We start from the raw sequence: 17,549 nt of genomic DNA on the forward strand, positions 1-17,549 counted from the left end.
GTGAAGACAGTTAACTGGTAGTACATTTTTGCACAATGGGGAAAAGTAGTGGGCACCATCACCTACCTGCCAGGTTCAGGAGTCAAACTATGCACTTTGCCACAGACAAACCCACACTGGTGTGGATGCAAAGAAGCACTCCCAGGACTTTTTCCACACGTACAAGAGAAATCCTCAACAGAAGGGCAAGCAAGCAAATGAAAAAAAATCCCCCACAACACCTACAATAGTCATTCTTTCTGCTCTAGCAACCAGTTTCCCTCCAATTCTGAACTTCTCTTTTGTGTTATTCAGAAACAGCTTGCAGAATCCCGTTGGTAAAAACTTAACAGGCTTAAGCTATAACCACGTGCTGCTCAGTGTCCTTCCTCAATAAACCTAAAAACTGATCTACAGGGTAAAATCTATGCCAATAGTTCCTTTTAATATGTCCTATCTTTTCCTGACATGTCCACAATGGGAATTTTTTAACAAATATGGATTGGTGTAGCTCTGTATCTCTTTCTGGAGGGAAGAAGTGGTGGAAAAAAGGGGATCAGAGAGGAAGAAAGAGAAGGTGAAGAACAATACAAATAGCTTGCAGGAAAGGCTAAAAGCTAAACTCAAAACTATTTGCCTTGCTCCTCATCTGCTGATAGCACTTTTAATGATGCTTGTTTGAAAGCAGAAAGTCTAAGCCAACTGTCAGTTCACACTTAGCCAGCCAAGTTTCGATCTTATGCACTGACTCTTAACCTGCCCCGGCCCCAGCAGCCCCAGACAAACACAGGTGGCACCAAAACAGAGACCACTCTCAAGCTGCAAACCACCCTACATCTCCACCAACACTACAACTGATGATTCCTACCTTAGCTGGCTTCCTTTTGCGAGAGCCGATTTATACAGAAGTCTCTTTGCCACAAGCTTGCTTTCTTCTCTCGTGATGGGAGCAAAGCGGTGCAGGGAGCAGTTTCTAAGTGCAGATCAGCACTGACACTGGGATCCTGTGGTTGCTCTGACATCCTTTGCTAGGCTGCCCATGCTAAACCCTTCGATAGACGGAGCCGCTTTGCCGGCAGGGCTCAGCACCAGCGCCTCCGTTATCAGCTGCTCAAGCACCTTTCACACATGCCCAGGTTTTGTTGTCAGCGAAGCAGCAGGGTAACAGACAGCTCAGAACGAACCATTCTTCCCCACTGCAGGCAGAAATGTGGACACCCTGCTGCAAGGAATTAGTCTCGTCTCTGCTACCCAGACATTTGCAAAGGGAAAGGCGATTGATTTACAAAGTAGCTGTGGCTGCAAACAAAAGCAGCCCAACCCGAGGGCAAAGCAAAGAAATAAACCACAAAAAAACCCCAAGGTTCATGCTTTAATTAACAAGCCACTGAGGTGTAAGTGGCATTTCACTGACATTTAAATTAGTGACGTTTCTCCTCTCAGTCCTGCCCTGTGTCTACTCCACTTGTTCCCTTATTCTAAAGTAAGCCTGGGTGTGAGGGATAGGTTTAAAAATGACAGTGGTTATGTTTTCTAGACATTTACACAGCAAGGTAAATCAGAAAAAAATGCTAACCCTTTCTCCCCCCACACATACTGAGTGCCGTGCTGCCAGATTAGGATGTCAGATAGAGCAGCTGGACCCTTTTTTACATTTAATGAGCCAGCCCTTTTCACCAGCACCTCACACCACAGCCGTGTAGCAGTGAATCACAGAACAGTTGGAGACAGAAGCTTAGTCAGGAGTTGAACTACTCCTGAGTGCTTCCAGAAGCAGATGAGTTGCAGGTAAATAAGCCCCAAGAGACCTGTCCTATCACTGCACAAGGTAGTGGTGAGGCATCATCTAAAGTCTCTGGGGAGACCTTAGAGCAGCCTTCCAGTACCTGAAAGAGACCTTCAAGAAAGCTGGGGAAGGGGCTTGTAGAGACAGGTCAAGGGGCAATGGATTGAAGCTGGAAGAGGGGAAATTTAGACTGGAGATTAGGAAGAAATTCTTTACAGTGAAAGTGGTGAGACACTGGAACGGGTTGCCCAGGGAGGTTGTGGATGCCCCCTCCCTTGAGGTGTTCAAGGCCAGGCTGGATGAGACCTTGAACAACCTGGGGCTGGTGGAAGGTATCTCTGTCCATGGTAGGGCTGTTGGACCTAGATGATCTTTAAGGTCTCTTCCAACCCAAATCACTCTCTGATTCTGTGATCATCTGGAGTACAATGTCCACCCATGCTGAGATGGTGGTTCCAGCTAGGAACAGACAGTGAGAATGCCCACCAGCATCACCAGAAAAGCCTGGAGCTTTATGAGCAGGGCAGAATTTGGTTCATTCAGTTTTGCAAAACAGTTGAGAGGAAGTAAGATGGCTCTCTATAAATTCACTTTAGAGCTCATCAATTAAAGGGGGGAAGATATTTTATAAAGCTAGAAATTCATCTGTATGCAAAGGCCATTTCAGCATAGAGAGGTGCTGGAACTGAGATAAAGTTAAGCAGATGTTAAGGAAGCCCAAGCATTGTTGAAGGCAGAAAGTCTAAGTCAGCTGGTTGGACTCAATGATCTTGGAGACCTTGTCCAACCACAGCAATTCTATCATTCTGTGTCCCTCAGGAGTCACGCAGCTCCTCCACATACCTCCACAGCCTTCCAAGCCTTTGCATGGCAAGTCAAGTGGAAGAACCAGGAGGTAGGACAACCACCTGGTTATAAAAATCAACAGCTTGTTGTTTTAGATTGTGGGGGGTTTCCCCCTGCAGGATTCTAACTATTGCTGGGTTGGGAACAGAGCTATAGCATAAGCACTAAAACTGACCCTTTTCTTCTCCCTAAGGATTTTCAGTCCCATTGTATTTTAAAATCAAACTCTGAACTCCAGCCTCCTCTTGCTTCCCATTCAAGATGGGAGATTTATCAACATATATGGCCAGGGATAAACCACAGCAATTTCTGGGAGAGGGCTGGTCTCTTGTTAAACACTGCTCTGAATGCTGCTCCAGCAGAACCAGCCCTGTCCATCAGAGCACTGGTGGGCAGAGCTGCTGTAAAAAGAACAGCAAAGTGTTGCCTTTGAAAGCAGAAGAATTCATGCTCTCTGCACATTAGCTGCTCAGCCCCCCCTTGTAGCTTTTTCCAGTACAAGTTCCCTGGGAGACTGGGGGTAAGCCAAGGTGGACTGAAGGGAAAGAAAGAAACAAGAAAGGAATTATAAACAGAGCTATCTATCCCATGTTTAACCCCATTGACTACATGGGATGAATCCAGCCCTCAGAAAATGGGCTGAAGGAAGAATTTAAGTAACTAAATCATCCTTATATTTGGCTGGCAAGCTACAAAACCAGCCAGCTCTTTGGTAAGTTATCAGTAACTCACACCAGCTGACTCTCCCTTCCTCCTCTGCTGAATAAACACATAAAAAGGAGCAGGGCTTGAAAGGGAGACAATCCCATAAGATCTGGGCACAGAGTCATTGTGGAAGCAGCTGTCCTCCTGACGCTATCACAGAAATCAGAGATGGAAAAAATCCTGTGAGGTCATGCAGTCCCTCCCTTTGTCACTGCAGGACTGCTCCCTAACGTGGATTTTCCAGTGCCTTGTCCAACCTTGTTTTAATACTCTATAAGTGATAGCTTCCAGCAGCTCCCTTAGCAGATTATTCCTCTGCCTGATAAGCATAGCTGTCAGGATTGCCCCCACTTGAACAGCATTTTGCCCTGTTATTGCTGTGTATCTGCAGATTATGATCAAGAAGGTAAGAAGAAATAATGACGCTTGGGAAAATGTTTCAGAATTCCAGACAACTCTACAAACCCCACAATCTACAGCAACAACAAGTCATGCTTGCTTGCCCCCACCCCTTATCTTCCTGACCAGGAGGTATACAAACATATCAACAAAGCAGCTGGTGACAAGCACATGCTGAGTTCAATAGCAGGCAGATGGAAGAGATCAGCCCCCAGTTCCAAGCCTTTTGAACAAGTCTGTTTGCTGCAGACAAACAACAAATGACTTAACCACATCAGCTACAGAAAGGCCTCTGCCTTCTCTCAAACCTGCTTAGGTCGTCACTTTCTGTCTAGCTCCCTAATGAAACGAGGTGTGTGAACCAACTCCTCCTCTGACTGCTCTCCACTTTCAACACTGAAACTCAAAAGCCATTTGCAGTGGAGTCCCAAAGGCTCATGGAAATCACAGGCTGATCCCCATGGAAGGAGGCTCATATTGCCTGTCACCTCTTGACCACATGAAGAGGCAGTGGAAAGCTCTCAAAATTCTTCAGGGGGAAACAGAAGGGATGGGAATAGGTGTTTTGAGAGATGTCATGAGGAACGACCTATAGCAACAGCAGACTGCTAGGACACAGGACATGCACCCATATTCAGGCTTCATTAGTTCTGTTGCACACAAAAAATGTAAATTGTTTTATAGAACCTTATGGAAAGGAGGCCACAGGCCATGGAGCTGAAGGTTGTAACAAGCCTCCAGACATTAAATCCCATTGTACCTGTTCAAAGCCATTGCCTGCTTTGTACTGGCTTCATCCTATCTTTCCTATTTGACAGTGACACTGCTGTGTTTTTACAGAATACAAAAATCCTTTCTCCTCAGTCTTTTTTTTTCCCCCTCTCTATTTTTACAGGTTTCAGAATCTTGCATCAGTATCTTTTTCCACAGTTAAATGCCACATATTTCAACTGAAGTTACATCCAGAATGCACCAGTACCAGAGAAGAGAATTAGTACTACAGCACTGTCATCCCATCAGAGCAACCCTGGGGAAGGGGAGAGGAGAGGGACAGACATGCGCTAGCTGAAACCATCACCTTGAACTACAGTGACAGACAGAATCAGTCATGGGGAAATTTTTATGACAGCTTAAATAAAAATAATTCACTTTTCTCCAGTTTGTTACCGGTCCCTTTACACCAAACCCAGAGAACTCTGCTCCTCTGCACCATGCTCTCACCGAGCAGTCAGAGCCCTCTGCATCCTCAGCTCTCACAAACCCAACTCACTACTGTTGGCATGCAAATCTTGTGAACATTTTTTTAATCCTCTTCATCCTCCCAAGGGCTCAGCTCTTCACCACAGCACAACACATGCTATTGTTTAACCCGACTGTTGTACATGAACCATATTGTTTAACCAAGTACATCACCAAACAAAAAGAGTATTTTTTTGTATGGATATTTCAAGGAAAGAACCAGGACAGAAAACCACAGTATTGTGGAAAAAATCAGTGCAGAAGTTGGACCTTCTGTTCTTTTCCTATCTTAGTATTAATCACTCCCTGGAACCTACTATGGCTAAGTGCACTTCAAATTTGCTGGAACTTTGACCATGACACTTTTTCTCTGCATTACACTCAGTTCTGAGCACACAGCTACAGCCCAAAGAGCAAATGTCTCTGAACACTTGGAGATGTTTGAAGGCAGGGTCCCCTTACCTCCAGCACTCTTCCTGTGATGTACTTTTCACAGTTGTCACATCTGATGCCAAACTTGGCGTGATAGTCGGTCTCGCAGTACGGAACTCCATCCCTGGGGAGGAACAACAGCCCACACAGAGAGCTTTACACAGGCTGGAAGGTTTACTGGGAGACAAAACAGCTAAGATTCCTTAATGCTTCAACACTTCATAGGGTGCTTATGGGCTTTGGCACCTCTCAGACACTGGGATTTATTAATTTTGCAACAAATTGCATACTTCTGCAATTGCATAACAACTCTTCTGGCCCTTCTGAGTCTATCACAATTCCACTTTCCTGTTTTGTCCCTGAACTGGGCCATCACCTCCCCCCTTGTCACAACATTCAGTCTCTGAGATCCTCACCCTCTTTGTTTTCATAGTGTTACTCATTAGTTTCTTCCACATTTCTCTCTCTGATCAACCCAATACATCTATCACCTAATATATAGAACAACTATCTTAACTGTAAACTAAGTTTTGATTAACATTTTGGTCCATTGATATTCTTCACTAGACCTGTTTAAAGACAGTCATGGATGAACCATCTCAGGAACCTGCTCCACAGAAACCAGTAACAACTCTTGGAACTCAGCCTGAATGACAGAAGAGTTCTGGCAGTATGGTATGTTCATCACAGTACATTAGAGGTTGGAAGGGACCTCAAGAGATCATCAGGTCCAACCCCCCTGCCAGAGCAGGATCACCCAGGGTAGTCTGCACAGGAGTGCATCCAGGTGGGGTTGGAAAGCCTCCAGAGAAGGAGGCTCCACAACCTCTCTGGGCAGCCTGCTCCAGGGCTCCATCACCCTCACTGTAAAGAAGTTTCTCCTCATGTTGAGGTGAAACCTTCTCTGTTCAAGCTTGAACCTGTTGTTCCTTGTCTTAGTGTACACCACCCAAAAAGAGCCTGGCCCCCTCCACTTGACACCCACCCCTCAGATATTTATAGACATTGATGAGATCAGTCTTCTCAAGACTAAACAGCCTCAGGGTTCTCAGTTTCTCTTCATAGGGGAGATGCTCAAGTCCCTTATGCAGGATGTGAAGCTCTTTCAGCACCACAAGTGATAGAAGACAAGGTACAATTTAAGAACATGAAGACCAAACCCACAAATCTTAGTGTTCTCCTAAAAAGTCAGGACCAGAACACTTGGGCCATTGCTCTGAAATAAACCTCATTGTCCATTTTATATTTCAAGCACTGTTCTATCAAGTTTTATCACTCAGACAATTAAACCAATGGGTGAAAATAAATCACTCTAGAAAAACCTGGAGACTCTTCTCCCGTTTGAAAGTCTAAGTTAAACATAGTTCAACATGTTTCCTGATCAGACAGATTTTGCTAGCAGAGGCAGAATTTTATTGGACATTTCCCTGGAGAAGCATAAAGATTAATTTTACAGCACACAAGTTGGACTGCTTAGAGACCAACCCATAAGTTATGGCAATAATTAATTGAATTAAGTGAAGCCAGGATGTTTCTTCTCTGGAGTTATTTTGTTTGGCATTAAGCTTTTTTTTTTTTTTTTTTTTTTTTTAAAAAGAGGATTGCAGAGTAACTCTATCTTTAAAATTTATGGAGGTTTTATTATTAAATAACAAGGGGGGAAGGAAAAAAAAAAAGGCACTGTACCAAAACTACAGCAGAGGAGCACTGCATCTGAGATAATACAAACACCCTTTTAATAAAGAGTGTTTCTCCAGTGCAAGCTGTGAAATTAAATGTTACACTGGTATTAATCCAGGTCCAAATAATTGTTGAAAGCCAGTGGGACACCAACTGACTGAAATCCATCATTTCTGGGCACTAGTGATTGAGTTTCTCAGCTGTTTAAGAAAATGTCATCATATCTGCATGCTTCTCCAAAGCAGAAATGAACCCCAGGTGCCTTGGCCAGTGAAAGCTCTGTGTCTCACCAGACTGATGGGACTTGGGCTGTGTGTGCATTGTGCTGTGCTGCCTCTCGTTGCTGTCATCACCTTCAGTCCAAAACTGACAGCACCAGGGGCTGGAGCAGCACAAAACCATGATACCTAGCTCCATCCTGAGCTTCTGGAGAAGATTTCTGCTTATGTGAATCACATGGGAAGGAGAATATCTGCTTGTTCACATCACAGCATGGCACAGAGCAGAGTCAGACACAGATAACTGAGGGTGTGTTTAGGGCTTTGAGGCAAACTCCAGCCACTGTCTTGCTGCTCCTTGGCAAGCCTCATTCCAGGTAAATGGACAAATTTGACTTCTGCTTTTCCTCTTTGATTTTTTTCCCCTGCCTTTAGTACAATTTAGATAATAACCTCTAATCTGTGTATCCCACAGAATGTTACAACTTGGAAAGGACCTCTGAAGATTGTGAAGTGCAACTCCCCTGCCACACCATGATCACCTAGAGAAAATCACCCAGAAACACATCCAGGCAGGTTTTGAAAGGCCCCAGGGAAGGAGACTCCACAACCTCTCTGGGCAGCCTGATCCAGTGCTCTGTCAGCCTGTCTTCCAGTTTGTGTCCACTGCCCCATGTCCTGTCCCTGGACACCAGTAAGAGTGGCTCCATCCAGCTCCAAACATACATACACAAAAACTAAAGGACATGCAGTGAGAAGAGTGGCTCCATCCAGCTCCAAACATACATAAACAAAAACTAAAGGACATTCAGTGCTAAATTAGCTATTTGGTATTAAAGGAATGCTGAAAAGGAGTGGAAATGCTCCCTCCATGAACTTACTTGCTGATGTACTCTGCATTCAGTAGCTTGCCACATATATTGCACTTAAAGCAGCCCAAATGCCAGTGTTTGTCCAAGGCAACCAAGGACTGCCCATTTTTGATTTCTGAACCACAGCCCCCACAATCTGCAAGAAAAAAAAAATCCAGTAAGAGTGAATCACAGGCTTCAGATGGTTACTGCAGCATGAGGAGCCAGCAGTGTCCTAATGCAGGCTCCAAAGCTCCCTGATGGATGGCAAGTGGTGCTGCCCTAGTATTGCCTTGACATTGCTAAAGGAGTTGAATAACTGAAAGAAAAAAAAAAAAGCCTGAACTCATGTTTCCTAGTGCCTTAAATTATAATCCCATTAACTTATATTGTGTTTAAAAGACAGGAAGTTTTGCTGGTTGAGTTTTCAAGCATCTCGAATTAGCCCAATAAGATTCATAAAGGAGAACTAAAAGTCATGAGATTAAAACAAATAATTGATTAGCCCAATAAAATTCATAAAGGAGAACTAAAAGTCGTGAGATTAAAACAAATAATTGATTAGCCCAATAAAATTCATAAAGGAGAACTAAAAGCCATGAGATTAAAACAAATAATTGATTCATCACATTAAGCTTCATTTCTAGGTCTGAAAAACTTCTGTTGTATTTCAAAATGCATTTTGCAATCATGAAAAACAAAAAATAGAGCTGAAATTAGAATCATAGGATCACTTCATTTGGAAAAGACCTTTATGAGTGAGTCCAGCCATTCTCTAACCCTGCAACTCTGATGGATGTGACATTCTGTAACCAGGACCAATACACCAACACTTAGGAAGCCAACAGAAATTCCTGAGCAGCAGTGACACTGCAATATGTGAAAATGGTGGCTGGCTGGATATTTATTATTTGTAGATAGCTCCAAAAAGCAATGAAAATTAAATGCAAACCATGTCATAGTGGCTAACACAGGCCAGGCTGTGCTGGTTAAACAGGCTAGATCACAGGGTGTGAGGGGTTGGAAGGGACCTCTGGAGACTTTCAAGTCCAACCCCCCTGCCAGAGCAGGACCAGAGAATCTACCACAGATGATACAGAATGCATCTACAAAGTCTCCAGAGAAGGAGACTCCACAACCTCTCTCTGGGTAGCCTGTTCCAGTGCTCTGTGACCCTCACAGTGAAGAAGTTCCTCCTCATGTTGAGGTGGAACCTCCTGTGCTGCAGTTTCTATCCATTGCCCCTTGTTCCATACCAGGGCTGTCCCTTCCTTCCTGACACCCAGCCCTCAGATATTTATAGACATTTATTAGATCCCCTCTCAGTCTTCTCCTCTCCAGACTAACCAGCCTCAGGGCTCTCAGCCTCTCCTCATCAGGCAGTGCTCCAGTCCCTTAATCATCCTTGTAGCCCTCCGTTGGACTCTCTCCAGCAGATCCCTGTCCCTCCTGAACTGGGGAGCCCAGAACTGGATGCAATATTCCAGGTGTGACCTCACCAGTGCAGAATAGAGCAGGAGGAGAACCTCCCTAGATCTGCTGGACACACTCCTCTAAATGCACTCCAGGATCCCATTGGCCTTCTTGGCCATGAGGGCACATTGCTGTCCCATGCAGAACTTGTTGCCTACTAAGACTCCCAGGTCCTTCTCCACAGGGCTGTGCTCTAGCAGATCAGCTCCTAACCTGTACTGTGAACTAGTCATAATCCCCAGAAAAACTAACTGAGGACAAGACTTTTGGGGGGCCTTGGTTGTCTTTTGGTGTTTTTTTTTAACATTGGATGCTTTGGGCTACACCATTAAAAGCCAAATCTCTTTCCACATCAACAGTTTATTTGTAAGCACTCAGTTTAGACAGGCTACACAGACATGGGATTTGAATCTGGCTTTCTACATCCTAAATAAATCCTTTCATATCCTCCAGGGTCCTACTCTCAGTCACTCTTCACTCTGTAGGTTCTGGTCTACGTATAGCCTTCTTACAAAATGTTCAAATAATCAGAATATTGACAAAATAAGGATGAATATCAGAAAGAAATTGGTTCTAGTATCAGTATCTCAGTAACTCTTCTAATCTTCCAATTTTACCCTCTATTTTATGTGAAACTATAGGTGGGGGCTTTCATTCAGGAATTCTCCATGTGCCCCAACAATTTGATAATGACAGAAGAGTCATTTAGAGATGTCAGAAGAGCAAAAAAAAAAAAAAAAAACCCAAAAACCACAACAATGTCTTGCATGGATGAGAAGAAACACACAAAAGCATTAAAAAAAGAGAGTTATCTAGTTATTAAGAAAGCACTCCAGACAAAGGCTCTCATTACAAGCTTTAAACAGCCTCTTGAAAAACTTCCTGATTTCAAATTCTTGTGGTTTCTGAGACACAGTGCAATGGTAAATGTTTCATTTCTGAGTGCACAACAATAAAGGATAGCTCTTATATGCCTCTAGTGGATTTGGAATGCATGAAGGGAGCAATAACATGCCTCTCCAGTGGCAGACTGTGTAGAGCATTGATATGTGGAAACAAGCCCAGCACAAAAGTGTGTGCAGAACAGCTCAGAGCATCAGAGTTTTGCTAATAAAAAAAGAGAACATTTGGGGGGTTGTCTGCATTTTGTCCCACAAGAGAATAAAGACTGCACTGTTCTGCAGGACCAATCCTTTAGCTGCAATCAGACATCTGTGGGTGAGCTCTCCTGCACTGGGGGTTCATCTGTGCTCTAATTCCAGCTCACCAGTTAGTTGAGGGCTGGTTTCACAAACTTAGTGCAACACTGTGTGCTCAGTGGTCGTTCACCTTTCACCTGGTTTAAGCTTGGGTGGGCAGAGAGAAAGCATTTTGTGAGCCACTTTCTTAGTCTCAACTGCTGTTTTCTCTGTGAAGTTCCAGATAATTAAAAACAAATATTGTGGTTGCCATGCCGACAGAGCCTACCAAGGCAAAGTCCTTGCCTTCCTGCCTTGGATGCAGCATCCTTTGGTGACTCATTTAATTTCAACCAATAACTCTGCAGAACACATCAATTTGCTGCTACATGTTGATGTTCTTCCCTGAGTACCCTTCAACATCGGCACTGCCACAAGAGGTTTTCAACAGCCAGTGCTTTGTGAGTTGAACAAAACAGGTAGGGAGGCATTTGTAGAATGACAAAGCCATCAAGGAGGCAGGCAAAAAGCAAATAATTGTCATTCTCCATTGCTCTCAAATATAAGGCATAAAGGAGGTGAAAAACAAAGTGGGAGGATGAAAACAGAAACTGGTCATAGAATCATAGAATGGTCCAGGCTGGAAGGGACCTCCAAAGGTCATGCAGTCTGACATCCAGCTGGGACATCCCCAACTAGATCAGGCTGCCCAGGGTCTCTTTGAGCCTCACCTTGAATATCTCCAGAGAAGGAGCCTCAACCACCTCCCTGGGCAACCTGTTCCAGTGTTCCATCACCTTATTAGTAAAGGCCTTGTTCCTAACATCCAATGTAAATCTGCTCTTCTCCAGTTTGAAGCCATTGCCCCTTGTCCTGTCACTGTTTGCCTTAGCAAACAGTCTCTCTGCATCCCTCTTGTAGCCCCATTCAGGTACTGGAAGGTTGCTATTAGGTCTCTCCAGAGCCTCCTCTTCTCCAGGCTGGTCAGAGGGGGCAGAGGGAACTTGGTGAATCCCAAGAGACCTCGCAAAAGCATTTTTGAGCTCAAGTCAGAGATAAATAAGCTAACAAATAACATACATGGTCCATACATTGAGCAGCTCTGAGCCAGGAGTGATCATGGCTCAACAGATCCCCTGCTCCTTGCCTCAGCTTCCTGGAAGTCAGATGTTTTGTGCACTACTGTTCTTTTATAAAAAGAATTGTTTGTTTAAAACATTCATCTCTTTCCCAAGAAGTCTGTTGTTTAAGAAGGAGATGACATTTATTGCTTTGTGTGATACGTGGCACAGCTACAGACAGCCAGACTGGGCTTTCAGCTTTCCAGTTCAGCCAACATGTCCTTGAAGCTGCTGCTTTATTCCTGAAATCCTGGTCCTAGCCTAAGGATAAGGTGCTTGGAAAACAGCTGGTATTGTATATTGCTCTTTCACATATCACTTGCTAACCTGAGTGCTTCCCAAAGTCTTTATTATCATTGTAGGTATCGTTAATTTTCTGTGCATTGCCACTGCTCAGGCTCTTGCACATCCTGCCACATACACATGCAGACATCTCCATGTATTTGTGGCTCAACCCATCAAAACTCTATGCCCCACACCAGGGAGGGATTCCACCATTGCTATCCAATTTCCTGAGTCCCATGAGCACCACAGCTCCTGTGTAAGGCTGATATGTACCTGGCAGCTCCATGGTAACACTTTTCTTGCAGGCCAGATGTGCACTTGAGTTTGCCCTTGCAGAAGTCATTCACCTGTCAGCTGACCCCCAGCAGTATATGGTTTGAAAAGCAGAGCTGGTCTGGCTCAGGTGATGATGAGATCAAATTCCTTTACAAGTCCAGCCTCCAGTGTGGCTGATACCATCCAAGTTTGAACAAGACTCTTAAGTCACTGAAACCTATGCACAGCCTTCACCCATTGCTAACGAGAGTTAAAGCAGACCTGTATTTGAGGCTTAAATGTGAGTTTACCTGGGGAAAAGCTAAGATCAGGTTTTGCCACAAATCTTTCCAGTGCTGTTTGCCTTTGAGACAAGTGATGTGCTGAGGTACCTCTGCACTGGAGAGACTGGTGCAGCAACCTGACAGAGCTGAAGAAGGGCAAGGCAAGAAAAAGTCTGCATGGGGGCAGGGGATGTACAGAGAAAGGGAGAGCAAGTACATTAAAGGGTTCTGCAGCACAGATAATCAAATGAACTTGCTCTGTCAGTACTCAAGCAGGCAAATAATATTAAAGTCAAAGCCATTTTTCCCATAAGAAAAGGAGACAGACAGACAATGGGTCATTAAAGTATGGGTCTGCAAATACAGGCAGGTAAGATGGCTGAGCATGAGCCATCTCTGGGAGTAAGTGACACGAGAAAGCAGCTGAAAGGGCCATCCCCTCCCCAAGAGAGGAATCAGCACAGCATCTCCCACTGCAGGAACTGGAGAAAGGAAATGGTGAAGAATTCTGTGTGGGGTAGGGGGGAAGAGAAATTTCTCTCTGATGGGGGCTGGATTCCTTATATACAAAGAAGAGCAATCTGTGGGGTCAGCCTATCCTCACAGCAGAGGTATTCCAGCCCTTGGATCATCTTTGTGGCCCTCCTCTGGACCAGCTCCAACGGTGGCAGCTAGACCTGACCTGCCCCTACAGCAGTAGTGGTAGAAATTCCAGGTACACCTATTGGGGTAAAAACTTGTTCTTGAAACCTGTGCAGACTAAGAAGCACCAAAAGAGAAGAGCAGAAAGCCTCCTTACTTCGCAGGTTCTGTAGAGGGAAAGAGGCAGTGGTGCTGGCAGGGGGCAGGGAACACTTCTGGCAGATGCATTCCTTCCCGTTGAACGTCACCCGGTCCCCCGCAGGGAAAGGCAGCCTGCAGCAGGACAAACAAAAGCAAACAGGTTAGAGCCTCAGGCCTTTGTCAAGTGAAAGACCTTTCCATAAAGGAGCTGACTGTTATTACATTCTGTTTTCTTTTGCTCTGCTTCCCCCAGTTCTCATTCACAATTTTTCAGCCACTCAGAGGTATTGAAGGGACATAGCAGACAACTGCAAAAGCAGATGTTACAGCTACTTAGGAAAGAATAACATCTAAAGACACAAAAACAAACTTAGCACTCAAGCCCAGATCCTGGCTGTATCTCAGAAATGTGGCATCAGCAAGGATTGATCACTAGCAGGCTCAGTTACACACTGAAAATAAACCTGGCATTACAGGCAGTAAGAGCAGGCGAATGCAGCTGCTTTATTGTTGTTAAGCTGCAAGGCAGAGATGCCTTTTATACATTAAAAACCCAGCACTTGTCCTCCCAGCTTTGATCATATCAAAGCCCTCCTCTTAATCCACATGCACAGAAAGGAAACATTGGTGAACTCTCACTGGAGACAAGATAACTCAGTTAGAAACCCAAAGCATCCACACTGCTCTTCTGCTTTACTCAGTGACAGCTCTCCTTACCCTTAATTGAATCTTTCCTTTTGATCAATGCCCTTAAAACTAAAAGCTTTCCCCTGGGAGCTTTGCCTGGGCACAGAAACTGCTGAGGGCTGTTCTCTCAGAGGGCCAGATGGACAAGTCACTTCACAGTGCAGCAAAGGATGGGCAGGATTCAGAAACACATTTCACTCCACCCAAAGCTTCTGTCCAACTAAATCCCAAGCGAGCCAGCAAAATATGGCTTAAGTGAGACACAAGCATAACACAGGCCTCCTGCTCCTGGTGAAGTCCATCTGATCAGATGATTTCATGAACTTTTCATTACAATTCTGCATGACATTTCCCCACAAATGCTGCTATCAAATTCATACCAACTGAGAGGTTGTCCTCACTACAAAAGCTGCACTGATCCTTCTTGTGAAGCACAAACATCATCTTGCTCCCCAAACAGCCCAGGAGTGCCTTACTCTACATTTGTGCAGCTTTTAAAAGTTCTTATCACTTAAAGAGAGAACAAAGCCAATGCTGCCCTTTGTCTCTACAGAATGGTCCTAAACTCTACTCCAAACCAGCTAAGTGTCCAACACTGTCATCCATTTGGGATCACAGGCAATACCTGAAAAAGGAGGAGGAGACGTGGAGTTCAAGCATTGTTGCACCTCTGGCTATCTCCTCATGAATTCTGCTGCTCACCTTTCCAACAAATTCATGAGGAACTTCCAAAAAATGTCTCAAAAATTGAGTGATGTAATCCAAATGCTGCCCTGGTTTTCTACTGCCCACGTGAAAGAAGCCATTTAATCATGTTCTCATGCCAACCAAAATATGACACAATGAAGTCTAGCACTTAGCACTTTTGATTGACCTGGAGAGGCACAAGCCAAGGAATTTCAACTGTTCCAGTCTGAGACAAGAACCTGTAACAGTGTCCCTACATGTTTTTAGGAGGCCATCTCACCTGGACGTACAGGAGGCACCTACAGACTCATTATGATCATTGGTAATCTCCAAACTAATCCTCTCCCCAAAATGGTGACCTGCTCCTCAGATGCAAGCTCACAACTGCACTGCCATACAAGCACCCCAGCACCTTCCCCTCTTAGGCATGTTTGCATGCCCTGGGCAGGGGATTAGCATGGAGTAGGCTTTTGCCACAGTCTTTATGGGAACCAAGACTGGGACTGAGCTAATGATCCAGTTGGACTCTCTGGAGATGTCTCAGTAAAACGGCAGGCTTTGCACCACTGATAGTCCTGGAGATGGTGAAGTACTGGAAGCCATGGATGATGCATCCAGTTCTGGAGCCCCTATTAAACGAAGGATCTGGAGGTGCTGGAATGTATCCAGAGAAGGGCCACAAGGATGAGCAGAGGGTTGGAGCTACTCTGCTCTGAAGACAGACTGAGAGAGTTGGGGCTGTTCAGTCTGGAGATGAGAAGGCTCTGAAGAGACCTCATTGTGGCCTTCCAGTATCTGAAGGGGGCTACAAGAAATCTGGGGAGGGACTTTTTAAGGTGTCAGGTAAGGATAGGACTGGGGGGAATGGAACAAAACTAGAAATGGGTAGATTCAGATTGGATGTTAGGAAGAAGTTCTTCCCCATGAGGGTGGTCAGACACTGGAACAGGTTGTCCAGGGAGGTGGTGGAAGCCTCATCCCTGGAGGTTTTTAAGGCCAGGCTGGATGTGGCTCTGAGCAACTTGATCTAGTGTGAGGTGTCCCTGCCCATGGCAGGGGGCTTGGACCTAGATGATCCTTGAGGTCCCTTCCAACCTTACCAATTCTATGAGTCTATGATTCACTGCTCTGAAGACTGCCTGTGACCTCTGGGCAGTCTTGTATCCAGTATATCAGGACAGCAGCTAGAGAGAAGGCAAAGGTATTTTCTTGGCTCGATGCTTTAACCTAACAAAAGTCCAGCTCAACTTCCAGATGAAACCAGAAGCTCATCTCAAACGTGCACCAGTGACCAAGCAAAATAGAAGCAGGGGCCAAGCAGTTTGAATTGGCATCTACATGAGACAATTAGACAATCCAAGAGAAAACAAGTTTAAATGAGAGGAGCAGGCTAAGTGACCTTTGGTACAACAACAGAGCCAGAGAGGTGACACCCACAAAACATGCCAAAGCTCACAAGCATCACTCCCTGCCACAGAGCCTACTCAGAGGAGAGGGCACATGGAGGCTTTCCTAGCCCATAAATGTATCTTAGTTAAATTTCTAAGAGTTCAGTGACTAATCTCAGTGCCTTGCCAATCAGATGGGAGAGGGCAACAGTTCCAGTCCTCTGTTAAGTTTCCCACATCTACAAGATCGAATCACAGAATGCACTGGGTTGGAAGGGACCTTTCAATGTCATCTAGTCCAACTCCCCTGCAATAAGCAGGGACACCCCCAACTAGATCAGGTTGCTCAGAGCCCCATCAAACCTGACCTTGAATGTTTCCAGGGATGGGCCCTCCACCACCTCCATGTGAGGCTGTCTGCAGACATTTCCTTGCTGCTCTTCTAAACCCATAATTAAGTCTCAGAGGTTGTTTCACAACCTTGTTCACTGGGGATCCAGAATTTGCACACAACACATTTGCCAGTATTTCTGTGACTCTGACCTCTGCTTCTCACAAGGAGCTCTGCCTGAGGATGAGTGAAGGCATAGCAGAAGGTGGTGGTAAAAGTCAATTCACAAGGTGTCAGCTTCTGAGCTCTGTAACTTGTGAGCAGGTCTATACATAGCATTGTAGGTTAAAAGCAGCATTGTCTTCACATAAGGGGACATCTCACCACCAGTCACCCACTGAACATTGCTAGGTATGGGCTTTAATCAGCTACTTATCCCTTCAAAAACTATTCAGTGTGACTTTCACAGTTGGATGGATCTATTTTTAAACTGAGATTTAAGAGCATCTTTAGTGCAGCTCTCTGAACTGACTTGGAGGATTTTAGTACATCTTCTGTGATTTGTTTCCCAATGAGTTTTATTTTTTATCTGCCTGCCTGCAGTATTTGTAAACCCAGAAACCACTGGAACTCAGCAATAAAAGCGTGCTGTAAAACCATCAAACTACCATCAGCCTGATCTGATGGTAACCGTGTGCTGACACTGCAAAGCCTGGTGCTGGTCACAGATCACAGAATGACAGGGGATGGAAGGGACTTCTGGAGATCATCGAGTCCAACTCCCCTGCCAGAGCAGGATCACACAGAGTGGGTTGCACAGAATGGCATCCAGGTGGCTTTGGAATGACTCCAGAGATGGAGACTCCACAACCTCTCTAGGCAGCCTGCTCCAGGGCTCCATCACTGTCAAGGTAAAGTTCCTCCTCGTGTTTAAATGGAGAT

At 45.0% G+C, this 17,549-nt stretch overlaps 1 protein-coding gene across 1 annotated transcript in view; it reads right to left on the reverse strand.

Annotated features, from left to right (window-relative positions):
- The window catches only part of ABLIM2 (actin binding LIM protein family member 2), a 92,706-nt gene that overhangs the window by 57,846 nt on the left and 17,311 nt on the right, over window positions 1-17,549 (reverse strand). The window contains exons 4-6 of the mRNA XM_054391421.1: window positions 13,531-13,646; window positions 8,166-8,292; window positions 5,417-5,510 (exon numbers count right to left, since the gene is read on the reverse strand). Coding sequence (XP_054247396.1) covers window positions 5,417-5,510; window positions 8,166-8,292; window positions 13,531-13,646 — 337 coding nt within the window. The remainder of the gene's footprint in view (window positions 1-5,416; window positions 5,511-8,165; window positions 8,293-13,530; window positions 13,647-17,549) is intronic.

Source organism: Indicator indicator, chromosome 23 (genome assembly GCF_027791375.1).
Source record: "Indicator indicator isolate 239-I01 chromosome 23, UM_Iind_1.1, whole genome shotgun sequence".
In the NCBI taxonomy this organism is placed as follows: Eukaryota; Metazoa; Chordata; class Aves; order Piciformes; family Indicatoridae; genus Indicator; species Indicator indicator.